We start from the raw sequence: 16,588 nt of genomic DNA, 5'->3' as shown, positions 1-16,588 counted from the left end.
TCCTTGACGTTCCCCAAATGAAATTAATTTTTTCCAAATGAAATTCTGCCAAGTTAACAACGGTTTCTACTTCCAATTATGCTCAATATATTTGCAAAACAAAGAAACTGGCAAATTTCAGGATACCTTGACGCTCCCCTCCAAGATATCCCATAATGACAACTTAAAGCACTTATTAGACAATTTTGTTTACAAGTTTCAAGAATGTTATGAAGAGTCACAGGAATTGTGCACTTACTTTCTTATGTTAGGTTTAAAATATTCAGAAGCTCATATTAACTGGAACCCCTGCTTACAACCTGAAATAGTAAGGTTGAATTAGTAACCAGGTCATTAAAAAAAATTAAAAAGGACTGTTTTACACAGAAACCTGCCCAGGAAAGGAGGGATATTCTTTGGGGAAGAGCAGAGTCTACTACCATAGGATGTGCCCTCAGCGGGGCAAGTCCTCATACCTCAGGTGGCGGGGGCTTGATGCTGACCGGCTGGGGAGTCCTCCGTGGTGGGGAGGGCTTTGGCTGCACCTGCTGCTGGGCAGGGTTATAGTAGGTCACGCCTCCATACACCTGTGATGGGGCCTGAGGAAAAGAAAAACATTAGGAATCAATTCATCCAAACAATGAAAAACCTGAAACATTATTCGGTTACAAAAATAAAGAGTACTGGGGAATTTATAATGTTTTAAATCTCTAAAGCGCTTAGGTAATTTAATTATTCATGTCTGTCATAAGATAGCCTACTTATGTTCTAATTTCTACTTTCCAAAGCATCCTCTAATTCCCACTATGAGCTCACAAATGAAGAGGCTGAGCTTAGTGGTGACACTCCAGCTATCAGGTGGTATCAGCCTGTCGGCAGTCAGCAGTACAAGGGGGTGGGGAGGACAGGGCTGACAGATAGAATACAGACTCAGGCAGGTGAATAAATAGCAACATAGCCACCAAAGTAGTATCAAAACACTCAAACAAAACATTAATTTAAAGTGAAGAGAATAAACAAATGATGGGCATTACATAAGCTGCACTTACAGCTCTTGACCACCAAGAGGCATCCTGGTGCTATATGCAACATGAGTTGCAGTGAAATAGTCTGTTCAATTCCTTGAGCAATTTTCAACACCACATTCCTATCTGTTTTAAAGCACGTACACCTAAGAAAGTATGTTCAGTGGCCAACTCACCTGTGTATTAGGATATAGATGAGGTGGTGGTGGGGGAGGCAGTGCCCCTGGAGCATAAGGGTAACTAGGATTACCAAAGTTCATGACGCCTGGAGCAGAAAAGTAAGTAGGGGCGAGCAACTGCTGAGGTGGTGGCTGTCCCGGAGACATGGACACTGGCGGGGGATAAAGGCCTGGATTGGGCAGAGGTGCCGGTGTCTGGTGAGGATGTAAACCTGGACAAGGAGAGGAAAAGAAAAATTGGAATAGAAAACACTATTTTTTCCATGGGATGGCCTGGCTGGACTGCTCAGCACAAACAGGCTCAGGATGGAAGTCCACAGGATGGACCCAAGAGGAGTTTGTTGTCCAAGCAGCCAGACTGGCCAGCTCATAGGCACGCAGTACAGAGCTCAGGAGGACGGGGTTTGTGAAGCCCCAGACACACATCCTCACGTACTGGAAGCATACAAGCAGTGGTGCAACGCTTACCTGGGTGGGGAAGGTGCATTTCAGGCTGCACAATCATGCCCTGAGGAGGCAGTGGGGCAGGGCTGTCACCATGGGTATAGATTGGTCCCTGGAACTGCACTGTAAGATATCACATTGGGACTCTCATAAACTCTCACTTCTCATAGCATGTGGCTAAGTCTCCTTGTCCCCCAGACCCTTCCAGAGATGTTCTCAATTTTTCATGTGAAGAAAACAGCAACCAGACAATACATAATACTGTGAGGGCTCAAAAGGAAAATTTGAGCAGGAGGCTGGCCTCTAGGTTCACTTCAGCCTGCCAAAAAAAGTATCCCAACAATAAGAGAAACTCACATGGGTCATAGTAATGTCCCTCCATGATACTGATGTGCACGGGAGGGGCAGGGGGCTCTGGCACAGGTCTTTGCCGCTGGGATGAATAGCGTTTGGCTCGACCACCCTGGACACCCTGAAATAAAGAAAGAGGCCTGAGCAAGACCACTTCCAGAGAGTGACTCTCACACCAGGTCTCACCCTCCTCTCCAGGTGCTGCAAAAACACTTACTTGGTACATGGGCGGACATTTAATAAGTATTTACAAAATGAATCTAAAACAATGAAAAACATCAAGATGTGAAGCTAAAAGTTCTACTCTACGTGTTTGGAGATGCAAGTAAGAAGAAATATGGGGAATAAACGGGAAAACTGACTTCAAATCTTATCTTAAAAAGTGAGTAAATTGTTGCCCTCTCCCACCCCCCATCCCCGCCTTTTTTACCATTTCTTCCATTCGGTTAAACTGCGGTGGAGGGCCTGCTCCCATGTGTATGTGGTTGGGCATACCTGTAACACATCAAAAAACCCAGGCTGCAGAGCAAACTGATGTGAGACTCACAGACATCATTAAGAAAATGACAGGCTGAAGACTCCAGCATGGCCAACGGCTTTGTAGTTTCAACCTAACAAAATTTCTTTCAAACTTTCTCTGCTTTTGGACCTCCCTGGTGGCGCAGGGGTTAAAGTCTCAGTGCTATCAAGCTATCACCAGCCGCTGCAACATGAGTTTGATCCCAGCCAGGGAACTAACCCACATGGTGCAGCAGACCTCTCCTGTCTCATCCACTGCTCCCCTCAGCAGTGTAATCCGCCTGTTCTGCTCCCCACTCTGTCTCTGGTGAATCCTCTCACCCCCTGCACCACTGACCTACACCCCAATTCTTGTATGCAGAAGTAAATAAAAATAAATTATTAAAAAAAAAAAAAAAAAACCTAGGGCCTCCCCGGTGGCGCAGCGGTTGAGCGCTGGGTTGCGAAGCTGCCTGCAGCCTCTGCAGCGCCGGTTCGATCCCCAGCTGCTCCCTGGCCACCTGAGGAGGGTTCCACATGGTGCGCAGACCTCTCCTGCCGCCCACTGCTCCCCTCAGCAGTGGACTTCGGTCCTTCCGCCTGCTTTGCTCCCCGCTCTGGCTCTGGTGAATTCTCTCACCCTCCCGCGCTTCTGACTGTACCCAGTGCTTGTATAAATCAATCAATCAATCTTAAAAACAAACAAACAAACAAAAAACCTATCTGTGCTTACTATCAACACTGGCCTTCTTTCTGACATTTGTCCCTACTGCTACCACCTAATACAGCAGTAATGCCTCTGGATATGAAAAAAAAAATTTCAGTGAGAAAATTCAAGTTCAAATTTTTCCCACCAAATATTTCGTTGTAAAGACTCCCTGGATGGTTATAATTAGCACATCATCTTATCAAAAATACTGAAAAACCTCAGCCCACAATTTTCTAAGCAACAACTGGCCAAGGGGAGAGAGTCTGTAAATGTACTGCTCATTCCTGGCCACAGAGATCTAGGCCAAAAGTTTGGGAAGAGATTCTCCTCTGGCTAAAAATGACTGAGGACAAAAAAAGAACGCACTAGAGACTATCTTCCAATGGCAATAAGACAGCAGTAAGTGGGTGCATTCCTCTATCCAGGTCCAGTTTAGGCCACCCTGATTTTTGATGTTTAGGGGGAAAAAAACGAATAATCACACCCTGTCCAAATGAGAATTTCCAATCTTTATATTCAAATAAGATTTCAAAATCTAATGAAAACACCCCTGATCTGTTTGGTTAGAGGAAAACAGTGGGCAAAGGGGCTGGTAGGTAGGTCCTATTTTCTAGAACTATGCTGTCTAGTAGGATATTCACTGGCCACATACAGCCACTTAAATATCAACTTATTAAAAATTCAATTCCTCAGTCACTCATCCTGTGACAGGTACCCCAAAATACCACCACTACAGAAAATTTTACTGGCAATCTGGTTCTAGCAGATTAAGGAAATTAGAAGGACTTCCTTTCAAACAGATTCAAATTCAAATGAATAAAGTGTCTGCTTCCACATTTAACCATTAGCTCATATAAGAACATTGCCTTTTCCCACTTTTTCTACTGAGATAGGTAAAGGATATCCCACTCAAGTGAACTTAACGCGAAGACTGGTCAGTTAATAATAGGCAATGTAATGGGGTAGTGTGGGTGACAGATAAAGCTGCTCTGAAGTCTTTGGATGAATAAATCCATGAATTCATCTCTTTCTCACAGTTACTGAGAATACAGATATTTGTCAGATACTATATCCCCGAGAGATGTTAAGTCCTATGCCCCTAAACCCAACACAGCAAGGGAAAAAAAGGTTACCTACCCCGCAGTTCACGTGGCTGCAGATATGAAGGCTGCCCAGGACTCCAATTCTGTTCTGTTATATTTAGTTGTGCCACATCTTGTTCAAGTCCACCTGTAGTAGAATCTACCGGAGCCTCCCAGTTTCCTGTCTTAGCAGGTGGAGCAGGAGTAGTTTCTGGCACTGAAGGTGCTGGAGTTAGCCCCCCTTCAGGTGGAGGCGGCACCTCCTCTGCAACCTTGACTGCATCTCCAGCTTTGACTCTGGTTCTCCTTGCCCGGGAATAGGATTTCTTCTCAATAGGCCGGTCAGGGGCTGGTGGTACAATGTCAGGAGCAGGAGCTGTTATCTCTGAGACAGCTTCTTCCTTCTCAGGACTGCCAAGCGCTTGAACATCTGCTTCTGGAGATGGATCCCTCGCAGGAGTCTGCTCCAGGCGCCGTGACCGGTAGTTAATCTCATGTTTAACAGTCTCACCAGACCGGCCACCATGCTGCCCACCAGCCTCTACAGGCCTAAAACCAGCACGACCTTCCTTGAAACCCCCAGAACGAGAGTAATTCCTGGGAGCAGACATGCGGCCAGTTCCTGCAGCATTCCTGTTGATAAATGTCCGAGGTGATAGGGTGCCCCCAGGGCCCTGATGGCGATGAGACTTGTTTGGCCGCTCACCAGTCCAGTTCGGATCTCTCTGTGGAGGACTTCCAAACCTGGATGGAGTGGAGAAAGTCTTAAGGAAAAAAAAAATCAAAAGAGACTACTAGAGGGTCAGGGAAACTTCTCATATTGCTCATCCATCCATTACAAGCTGGAATGGCATTTAGAAAGGCAGAATTCTTTCTAAACATATAAATAGTCTAAGCTCCAAAATTTCCTCACCTGGGTTTCCGGATTCTTCGGGGTTTGATGTCATCAGGATTGTGAGCTGAGCGGATGTCGTAGCCATACAGAGCAATCAGTTCCTGTCGGGACTTTGGAGCCTGTTCATCTTCCCTGAACTTGTCATGCTCCCAGCGGCCTTCATCTTTCCATAGCTTTCGCTGACGCCCCTTGGGTCTGGATAAAACCAAGCAAAAGTGTTTTCAACTGGCAGAATCTGCCAAATAAAGACGATCATGAAACAAACAGGGCCAGGCAGGGAAACAGAAGGAACCTCATGTAGTCTGCATCTCCCAAGAGATTACAAAATGGGTGTCCCAAAGCAACAGTGAGTCAAAGTATCTCAGGGCTCAAATGCAACAGCAATAGAAATAAGGAAAGAGGCCTCCCTGGTGGCCTAAGGGTTTAAGACAACCTGTGAAGCTATCCGCCGCCACTACAGCACGAGTTTGATCCCTGGCCAAAGAACTACCCACATGGCGCAGCAGACCTCTCCTGACTCACCCATTGCTCCCCATAGCAGTGTATTTCAGTCAATCTGCCTGTTCTGTTTCCCACTCTGTCTCTGGTGAATCCTCTCATCCCCCACACCTCTGGCCTGTACCCCAGTTCTTGTATGCATAAATAAGTCTTAAAAAAAAAAAAAGATTAAAGGTGTAACTACTGATATTTAAAAAAAAAAAAAGAAGGAAAGACTTCAAACTACTCCACACCTTTGAAGCATCCCTCTCCTACAGACAGCTTATGCAAGCACTTCATACCTAGAGGCCTTGTGTTTCAGATTAAGGAAGGCAGCGGAACTATGGGTCTGGATCCCAGCTCTAAGAATTACCAAATATTCTCAGCTTTACTTTTTCTCATTTGTACAAGAGAGATAATCAAAATATCTATCTTAAAGTCTGTGAGTAGTAAAATGAAATAATTAGTAAAATCATTTAGCGAAGTGCCTGACACACAGCAGACACTAAATACACACTAACTAGCAGCAGTTGCCCCAAATGACTGTTACCTGACTTCCTCCTCCTGAGTTTGACCTCGAAGATCATGTTCAAAAAAGAGCCCTTTCCGGGGTATGTATGCGGGGTTCTTCCGATCTTCATCATCATCCAAATGCTTAGGGCCTTTTTTACCCACTTTGTTCTCCACAGGCTCAGTGCTCTCCTGGAGGGCAGATAAAAGGATCCTTACTCTCTCCAAAATTGTAAGTACCCATTCCAGTTCCAAAATGGAGGGCTTCAGTGGTACCGACCTGTCCATCCCCACTCTGTCTCTCTCCAGTCACAGTGCCTTTGGTGTCAGGCTTTTCTTCTCCCTTCTCTTCTTTTGCTGAAGAATTAGCAGCATCATTGGCTTCTGATTTTAGCTCCACTTTGGAGTTTTCCTCTTCACTGTATTCCCCTTCTTCACCCTGAAAAAGGTTTCCCTGTCAGCTGTGGAGACAAGATCTGAATGGTACATTTTTATTTTCCATTCTCCAGGAAGACATTTTCTAACAAGCTTATTATAACTTAAAATTAAAAGCAAACACTGATTAAAATTTCTGGGGGATAACGGCAGTATTTTCTAAGTGTGTTTAAAAAAAATGCATTCATATGCTTATATAGATCCACTAAGTTTTCTAGGAAAATACCAAGAACTGTTAGCAGTGGTGGCAGCTGGGGAATGAGCCCCAGGATAGAGAGAGAAGACTTTAAAGTGTCTGACATCATCTTTATTAGGAGTTTAATCTTTGTTGACACTTTCTCGCTAGCTATGCGAGAGAAAGAGGTAATGTCTAACAACTACTACCCCTAGCTCAAGTTGAGTTCTCCCATGAAAATGGATCCACACAGAGACTCCCCTTTTTAAGGATCTAAATTTTCATGGATCTCCAAGATAGTAGCTCAGAACAGTATCCGCTGACTGAGAGAACGTAATGACAAACAGCTCCTATACATTCAGTAGTACTTTATTTACATTTTATTAAGTATACTTTAAAAATAGTAATATGTACATAAAAGCAGGAGATGTATAATTAGCCTACAGATAATGAACTGAACCGGTAAATTTGCAAACTCCCTGTACTAACTCCATGATTTCCCAAGTCACTATTATCCTCAGTGAGGAACAGTGGCTTGTTATTTTTGATATCTATGACAGAAAAACTAAATTATCTGCAGCATGAGGTTCCCTTAGCCGATAACTCTGCAGAATTATATGACCATAAAATTTTGACCTGGAAAACCTCACAATTTGTACAATCACTGCAACCTAGAAATTAAAAAAAAAAACCTTAAAGCCCAAGTGCTATCTCCCCTCGCTCCCCACTTCCCTCCCCTGCCCCATCAACATGTGGATAACCCTGTTAGTGACAGAAGTGCTGGGTCTAGGAAACTCTAAAGCTTTAAGTTTCTGCTCTTTCTTCAAACAAAGCTGAGTTGGTTTCATTGGTCCAGACAAGCCAATTCTTACCTCTTCCACATTCTTCCCTGCTCAGTATCTGGGTATTCTGGCCTCGAAGTATTTTGGGTTAGAACTCCCAAAAGGTGGGCCTCCCCTGGTGGCGCACTGGTTGAGCGCCGGGCTGCGAAGCTGCCCGCGGCCTCTGCAGCGCTGGTTTGATCCCCGGCCACTGGCGAGGGTCCCACATGGCGCAGACCTCTCCTGCCGCCTGCTGCTCCCCTCAGCGGTGTACTTTGTCAGTCTGCCTGTTCTCTTCCCCGCTCTGGCTCTGGTGAATTCTCTCACCCTCCCACGCTTCTGACTGTACCCAGTGCTTGTATAAATAAATAAATAAATCTTAAAAAAAAAAAAAAAAAAAAGAGAACTCCCAAAAGGTGATGCTAGGGCAAAACCCACAGAACTGAGGGAAACGGCTGACCACACCCATACTCTGAGAATCAAGTCTTAGCCAATAGTTTTTATTTTTTTTAAAAGATTTATTTATTTATGCATACAAGAGCTGGGGTACAGGCCAGAGATGAGGGGGGTGAGAGGATTCACCAAAGATAGAGTGGGGAACAGGCAGACTGACTGAAATATAGTGCTGAGAGGAGCAGTGGGCGAGACAGGAGAGGTCTGCTGCACCATGTGGGTTGCTCCCTGGCCAGCAGGGGATCAAACTCATGCTGCAGAGGCTGCGGATTGCTTCCCAGTGTGGTGCTTAACCCCTTGTGCCACCAGGGAGGCCCCTTAACCAATAGCTTTTAAATAAACAACTACGTTTTATGCTTGATTCTTTCCCATTTACCCTCAATCACAAGTTTTCCCTCCTCGTGAGATGGAGATGGGTGGGTGGTAGTCACCTAGTTCTTTTCTTCAGAACCCAGCAGGTTCTGAAGCAGAAACTGCAAGAATCTTGCTTGGTGTGTACATGTGACCTTAATTCATGACACCTCCCCCCACCCCTTCCCACACATACACAACACTGCATTCAAACATCTTAAAATAGTACTGGCATGATTAACCAGGGAACTTTGTTTTTATGCTCCACTCCCTCTAGGCTGTGGTAGAATGTGAAATGAGGCAATTCTTCTATTCCAAAGGAGAAACTAATTTTGTTTCCAGGGCAGGACAGAGAGAGACAAACAGCACAGAGCTGAGGAGATTCCAAATGGGAGCCAAGGGGGCCTCCCTGGTGGTGCAAGGGTTAAGAGGCAACCTAAGAAGCAATCTGCAGCCACTGCAGCAGGAGTTCGATTCCTGGCCAGCCAGGGAGCAACTCACATGGCACAGCAGACCTCTACTGTCTTCCCGGCTGCTCCCCTCAGCAGTGCACTTCAGTAGATCTGCCTGTTCTGTTCCCCACTCTGTCTCTGGTGAATCCTCTCACCCCCCCCACACCTCTGGCCTGTACCCCAGCTCTTGTATACATAAATAAATCTCCAAAAAAAAAAAAAAAAAATTAAGAGCCAAAATATGGTTTAAATGAAGTCAAGGTGCTATCCTAGGATCAAGCTGCTTTGGCCAAGGGCTGGCATCAAAAACCAATCTGAGGGCCTCTTCTGGTGGTGCAGGCGGTTGAGCGCCACACTGTGAAGCTGTCCAAGGCCTCCACAGCGCAGGTTCAATCCCAGCCGGCCGGCAAGAAGCGGACCTCTCCTGTCTCGCCTGCTGCTCCCCTCAGCAGTGTATTTTGTCAGTCTGCCTGTACTGTCCCCCACTCTGTCTCTGGTGAATCCTCTTACCCTCCTGTGCATCTGGCCTGTACCCTGGTTCTTGTATAAAAATAAATAAAATCTTGGGCCTCCCCGGTGGCGCAGCGGTTGAGCGCTGGGTTGCGAAGCTGCCCGCAGCCTCTGCAGCGCTGGTTCGATCCCCGGCTGCTCCCTGGCCACCGGAGGAGGGTCCCACATGGCGCGCAGACCTCTCCTGCCGCCCGCTGCTCCCCTCAGCAGTGTACTTTGGTCCTTCTGCCTGCTCTGCTCCCCACTCTGGCTCTGGTGAATTCTCTCACCCTCCCGCGCTTCTGACTGTACCCAGTGTATGTATAAACAAAACAAACAAACAAATAAACATGCCTCTATAAAAAAAAAATTAAAAAAATAAATAAATGAATAAATAAAATCTTAAAAAAAAAAAACACAAAACACCAATCTGAGGGCCTCCCTTGAGGCGCAAGGGGTTAAACACCATACTATTAAGCAATCCACAGCCTCTGCAGCATGAGTTCAATCCCCAGCCCGCCAGGGAGCAACCCACATGGCGCAGTACACCTCTCCTGACTCGCCCGCTGCGTCCCTCAGCAGTGTACTTTGGTCATTCTGCTTGTTCTGTTCCCCACTCTGTCTCTGGTGAATCTACTCACCTCCCCACCCCCCAACACCTCTGGCCTGTACCCCAGCTCTTGTATGCATAAGTAAATAAATCTTTAAAAAAAAAAAAATCTGAGACAAAGTCCCCTACTACTGATTCCACTACTTTAGCGAACATTCTTCCAACTCTAAACCCTAGTTCTCTCCGCGCTTCTGACTGTACCCAGTGCTTGTATAAACAAAACAAACAAATAAATAAATAAATTACACGCCTCTATAAAAATAAATAAATAAATAAATATTTATTTATTTATACAAGCACTGGGTACAGTCAGAAGCTCGGGAGGGTGAGCGAATTCACCAGAGCCAGAGCGGGGAGCAGAGCAGGCAGAAGGACCGAAGTACACTGCTGAGGGGAGCAGCGGGCGGCAGGAAAGGTCTGCACGCCATGTGGGACCCTCCTCCGGTGGTCGGGTAGCAGCCGGGGATCAAATCAGTGCTGCAGAGGCTGCGGGCAGCTTCACAACCCAGCGCTCAACCACTGCGCCACCGGGGAGGCCCCTAAATATCTTTTAGATTCACAATTCCTACCCCATCCCTCTGCAAACTCCCCTACACCCAAGGTCTTTCCCTGTATTTCACAAAGATGGAAATATCAGCTTCCTCCCAACGTATCTTTCCTTTCCAATTTCAATTACAACAGAAAATAACTCCTTTGTCTGGTTCCTACTTCTCACATACTCAGTCAAGGATACCAATAGCATACTTATTAACCATCAATCCCTTTTATTTCTTTTTCTACACAATCCTTCCATTTTGATCATATTCTATTCACAAAAAAAAAACAAAAAACAAAAAACAAACCCCACTACCAACCCTCTCTTGACAAGTCAGAAAGCAAATTACCATATTTTTTCCAACATAAAAGAAAGCCAAAGAAAAGGTACTCTTGTGAATTTAGATAAAGATACTAGTGAGCCCTACTATCTTCTAAAAGATCAGGAAAATTAATTTTACAGAAAAATCAACACAAAAATACATAGGTAAAATCTCACATAAACTTATTTTGTAGGGAATGAAGTAAGTATGACATTTCTTTAGAGCAAAACAGCATGTCAGGAAGACATGTATATATCACATCAAACTAAAACTTCTGTTTCAAAATAAGCACAAAAGACATCAAGACACAACAAAAAGCAAAACTGGACAGTCTGATTCTATAGCTCCCAATTCTATAGCTCCCAGGGAGGTGAGGAGAAATGGCCAAACAGTTGGAATCTCTGGGGAACACTTCCAAGAATACAGGGGAAACTGAGGCAGGTGCTAATAGTCTTAAAAGCAGATTACAGAGGCAAAGAAATTTCAGCATTTCTTTGTGAGGGATATATACTGGCAAGGAAAAAAGACAAAGAAAATTAAGGTATTGGGCCTCCCTGCTGGCACATTGGTTAAGTCGCAGCACTATGAGCTATCTGCAGCCTCTACAGCATGAGTTCAATCCCCTGCCAGGAGTTGACCCACATAGCGCAGCAGACCTCTCCTGCCTTGCCTGTCACAGCAGTGTATTTCAGGCAGTCCACTTGTTCTGCTGCCCACTCTGCCTCTGGCAAATCCTGTCACTCCCGCCTACCCCCCACCCCAGCCTATACCCCAACTCTTGTATGTATAAATAAATCTTTAAAAAATGTATCAAAAAGGAATGAAGAAAGAGGGGACTCCCTGGTGGCACAAGGGGTTAAGCACCGCACTATGAGGCGGTCTGCAGCCTCTGCAGCAAGCGCACGAGTTCAATCCCTGCCTGGCAGGGGAGCAACCCACATGGTGCAGCAGACCTCTCCTATCTCGCCTGCTGCTCCCCTCAGCAGCCTACTTCGGTCAATCTGCCTGTTCTGTTCCCCACTCTGTCTCTGGTGAATCCTCTCACCCCCCGCATGTCTGGCCTGTACCCCAGCTCTTGTATGCATAAATAAATAAATCTTTAAAAAATAAAAAGGAATGAAGACAAAGATTTAGAGGTGAGTAAAACACTGAAGCAAGGAATATTTGGACAGTAAGGCTTCTATGACATATTACAGAGCATACCTCACACCTGTGAACAATGACCAGAACAACCAACAGCAAGGTAGATTTTAACAGAAGTATTGGACCATAAAGAAAATATCTAGACAAAAACAGCTAGTGACTTATAAGGGGAAGTGATCATCACTTTTAAGTGATCATCAATCAGTTTTATTAAAGATTAAAATTTTTTGCTCCCACAGTCTCTCCATGGATCTGGAAATAGTGACTTGCTGGAAATACAAAGGACAGAGGGGCCATGTTCCACGAGTGCGCAATCTTCAAACTCTTTTCAACAGATAAACTGTGAGGGGAAAAAGGGAATGAAAAACTAACCTGTATACTAAGAGATCAAATTTTAAGAAATAAGTAAAACTGGGGGCCTCCCTGGTGGTGCAAGGGGTTAAGCACCGCACTACGAAGAAATCCAAAGCCTCTGCAGCACGACTTCGATCCCCAGCCAGCCAGGGAGCAACCCACATGGTGTAGCAGACCTCTCCTGTCTCGCCCGCTGCTCCCCTCAGCAGTGTGTTTCGGTCATTCCTCCTGTTCTTTTCCTCACTCTGTCTCTGGTGAGTCCTCTCACCCCCAACATCTTTGGCCTGTACCCCAGCTCTTGTATGCATAAATAAATAAATCTTTTTTTTAAAAAAAGAAGTAAAACTAAACTTTACTGTCTAGATATATACAGGTAATCAAAAAGAAATGCAAAGTACAGGATTAGACAAAAGTCAGAATACCCAATCTTTTCCTCTTATCTAGACTGCTGCTGTCTGATAGGACTTTCTGGGATGTTAGCAATGTTTTCATTTGTGCTGTCCAATACAACAGCCACTAGCCACATGAAGCTACCGAGTACATGAAATGTGGCTACTGCAACTAAGAAACTGAAGTTTAGTTGGCTTTTTAAAAAAGATTTATTTATGCATACAAAAACTGGGGTGTACGCCAGAGGTGTCGGGTGAAAGGATTCACCAGAGACAGAGCGGGGAGCAGAACAGGCAGATGGACTGAAATACACTGCTGTGGGGAGCAGCGGGTGAGACAGGAGAGGTCTGCTGTGCCTCCCTCGCCAGGGAGGCAACTCATGCTATAGTGGCTATCGATAGCTTTATAGTGCTGAGACTTAACCCCTGTACCACCAGGGAGGTCCTTTCACTTCCTTTGGTTAAATACAAATGCTTTTTAACCTGGTATACAAAGGATTTTAAGTTATGCACTCAGATTCTTTACAGTCAGTGATGCTAGTATTTCATATTTTTCTTCTTTGAAAACTCTGCCTAGTTAATACCTACTCAGCTTTTTCAGGCCTCGTTTAATATCCCGTCCTCTAGGAGTTTCCAAATACCTTAAACCTAGTTTGTTGCCCCTGCTTGTGCTCCCAAAGCATCTGATGCTTCCAATATCATGGCAGTTAGCATACCTTATTAACTGTTTCCCCCCTCTGACCCAGTATGTAAATTCCCCAATGGCAGAACATGCCTGATTTGAGCCAGTGCCTAGTACAGCGCTCTCTCTCTTTTTTTTTTAAATAAAGATTTATTTATACAAGCACTGGGTACAGTCAGAAGCTCGGGAGGGTGAGAGAATTCACCAGAGCCAGAACGGGGAACAGAACAGGCAGACTGACGAAATACACTGCTGAGGGGAGCAGCGGGTGTGGCAGGAGAGGTCTGTCGCACCATGTGGGACCCTCGCCAGCGGCTGAGGATCGAATAGGCGCTGCAGAGGCTGCCGGCAGCTTCGCAGCCCAGCGCTCAACTGCTGCGCCACCAGGGGAGGACCACCTAGTACAGCTCTTGGCACAGAGCAGGTACTTAAAAAGAAGCAACAAGTAAAGTACTTCATGATCTGGCTCCTGTTCACTAATTTGCCTTTACTTTTGGTATTTGGAACAATATTCCAACCACACCAAACCACTTTCAAGTTTCCAAATATTCAATCTTCTCTCCTATCTCCGGGCTTTGTGTGCCCGTTCCTTCTGCCTAAAACAGCTGTTTTTGCCAAACCTGATGATTGTGTGAATGCCTGTCTGACTTCCTATGTCTTAAGATCCCTAGAGTTTGGGAATTTTGTTACTGTTCACTGTCACATCTCCACAGCTTAATGAAAAATTTTAAATGTAACAAGTCATATAAAATCCATAGAATCTTTGAACTACATACAATTTTTCTGTACATAACCCAATCAAAATTTTATTTAACAATCCCAGCAAGTAGTCATTCTGATAACGTCTCTAATAATTTACCCAATCAAATCAAACAAGCTCACAAAAGCGTGAGTTATGGAAACTTTCTGCTAAACTGAGAGAAAACCCCATCTATAAAGTGAGGAAGGGTTCTCACACATCACTCAGAATCCTGCACTTTTCAGGTCTTCAGATACATTCGGAATCAAATATCCAACTGGCTGGCTTCACTACTTAGGAAGAATAAAATGAACTGTCAAACATCCTGTGGAGGGCTTCGAACAGTCTCATTCTCTTACTTAGAACTTTATTTTCCTTAGATAGGGTGAAAAGTCAACAACTACCAGTGTAATACATGTGGCTTTAAGGGCTAGCCCAGGAAACCTCACTCACTCTAACAAAAGAAGACCATTCATAACAGTTTTTCAGAAGCATGAAGAACACACAACAAAGTAACAAGTAGGTCGCGCTACTTGTGAACCACAAGTATGTACAGCTATCTGAAATACTTTCCAAACCACAGGGAAAAGAACCTATCACACTCACTTCGGAGTCTTCTGCACTTTCATAATCCGAGAGAACAGCTGGGGGGGGGAAAAAAAAAAACAGAACTAAGTAAAGAAAAAAATGCAACAGGAATTATTATAGTTACATCACCTGACTGCTTATTTTGAGCCAGGCTGAGATTCTCCTTTAATTCTAATATCAGCCTAGGAGGTACATAAGATGACACTCCCCATTTACAGATGGGAAACCTACTCGCCCAAGAATCTTCAGCTAAAACGGATGTTCTTAAATACTGTGCTACAGAGAGCCTCTCCGTGGCACTCTCCCCCAAATCCCTACCACAGCCTGAAAGGATGTCAACTGCTAGAAATAGGTGACCTGTTTATGGGCAAAAACCTCTTGTCAGGATGCTACTCACCATCGCCCTCGATACCATCTTCACTCTCCTGAGGGAAAGGAGGAAACATGGGTTAGTTCTGTGATTCCACAGGGTGGAGAGCCGAAGACTCAACAGAAATCAGTTGAAAGGGAAACGAGGAAAAGTATATTCTTAACCCGCGGCATCCGTGGGAGGATCGGTCTCTTCACCCCCAGCCCTAATTTCCCAGCAAACATCCGCTTTCCGTCTGTAGCCTCTGCCCTCCCCCCCTCCCCGAAAACCCCAGCCTCCTCTCTTCCCTTGGGGCTCCGGATGCAAGCCGCACCTCTCCGCTCACACACGATACGTACGGCCCAGCACCAGCCAGCAACTCAACAACCACCCATCCTCACCGACACCCGGCCCCCGGCCCCAGCCCAGCCCGCTGCGCGAACTCACACACTCGGACTCCTCGGCGCTCTTGGCCCCCCCGCTCTCCACCCGCCGCAGATGAAGGGCCCCGGCCCGGCCTCCACGCTGAGAAGGCAGAGAACCGCTGCCACCGCCTCCAGCGCTACCGCTGCAGCTCCCGCCGCCCCGTGCCGGGGAACCGCCGCTGTCTGAGCCTGAAGCACCAGATTCTTCGTCCTCCGTGTCCTGCGAAGCGCGCTGCCGCCGCCGGTCCGCCATTTTACGGAGAACGGCCGTCGCCGGCCAGCTCCTTACACACCGCGCCCGTCGCAGGGGCTGCCGGGACGAACCTGTCCCAGCAGGCTTTGCGCCTGGCGCTGGCCGTCCCGCTTTTCGGGGGCGGGGCCACCGCCCTGCGGCACGTTTGTGGGCGAGCGGAATTACGTAAAACGGTGACGTGCAGGAGGGGCGCGACGCGGCCCCTGATTTCCCCTGGGTAGGCCCCAGGCGTCCTCACTGAGGAGCAGCGCCCAAGCAGCCGGCACCCGGGCTTTGCCCGGCCATCTTGGGCTTTCCGAGGGGAAGGCGTTGTTGACCTGTCACAGCTTCTCTGCGGCACTGGAGTTGTTTAATGGTTTTCTGTCCCCCTTTCTAGTTTCTGGCTACGATTGGAGCAGATCATTTTACTGCATTGGTTTGCTTGGCAAGTTCAAGAGTCAAGGTTAACCTCTAAAGACTGTGCTGCAGGGCCTCCCCGGTGGTGCAGCGGTAGAGCGCTGGGTTGCGAAGCTGCCCGCGGCCTCTGCGGCGCTGGTTCGATCCCCGGCTGCTCCCCGGCCACCGGAGGAGGGTCCCACATGGCGCGCAGACCTCTCCTGCCGCACGCTGCTCCCCTCAGCAGTGTACTTCGGTCCTTCTGCCTGCTCTACTCCCTGCTCTGGCTCTGGTGAATTCTCTCACCCTCCTGCACTTCTGACTATACCCAGTGCTTGTATAAACAAAAAAACAAACAAATAAATAAAACATGCCTAAAAAATAAATAAATAAATAAAGACTGCTGCATCAGATTTGTCACACCGGTCCATTTTAGGCTAAAGGGCGAAGGAGAAACCAGTTATCCTCTGAGAAGTCCGAGGATTCAACGTTGAAACGT

At 46.3% G+C, this 16,588-nt stretch overlaps 1 protein-coding gene across 1 annotated transcript; it reads right to left on the bottom strand.

Annotated features, from left to right (window-relative positions):
- Positions 1-275: 275 nt before the first annotated feature.
- CASC3 (CASC3 exon junction complex subunit) lies at positions 276-15,772 on the bottom strand (the record flags this gene model as incomplete). Its single annotated transcript, XM_084239110.1, has 13 exons — positions 15,484-15,772; positions 15,085-15,112; positions 14,706-14,743; positions 6,430-6,588; positions 6,190-6,341; positions 5,181-5,357; positions 4,323-5,011; positions 2,409-2,473; positions 1,985-2,099; positions 1,652-1,750; positions 1,181-1,395; positions 456-578; positions 276-299 (listed from the first exon to the last, which is right to left on the bottom strand). Exons 1-13 carry the CDS (start codon positions 15,712-15,714, stop codon positions 276-278), a joined length of 2,115 nt encoding a protein of 704 aa, XP_084095236.1. The 5' UTR covers positions 15,715-15,772.
- Between the last annotated feature and the right edge of the window lie 816 nt (positions 15,773-16,588).

This window comes from Talpa europaea (genome assembly GCF_964194135.1).
Source record: "Talpa europaea genome assembly, chromosome: 7".
Lineage (NCBI taxonomy): Eukaryota > Metazoa > Chordata > Mammalia > Eulipotyphla > Talpidae > Talpa > Talpa europaea.
The sequence above is the reverse complement of the archived record's forward strand: the minus strand, read 5'-3'. Positions and strand labels throughout refer to the sequence as shown.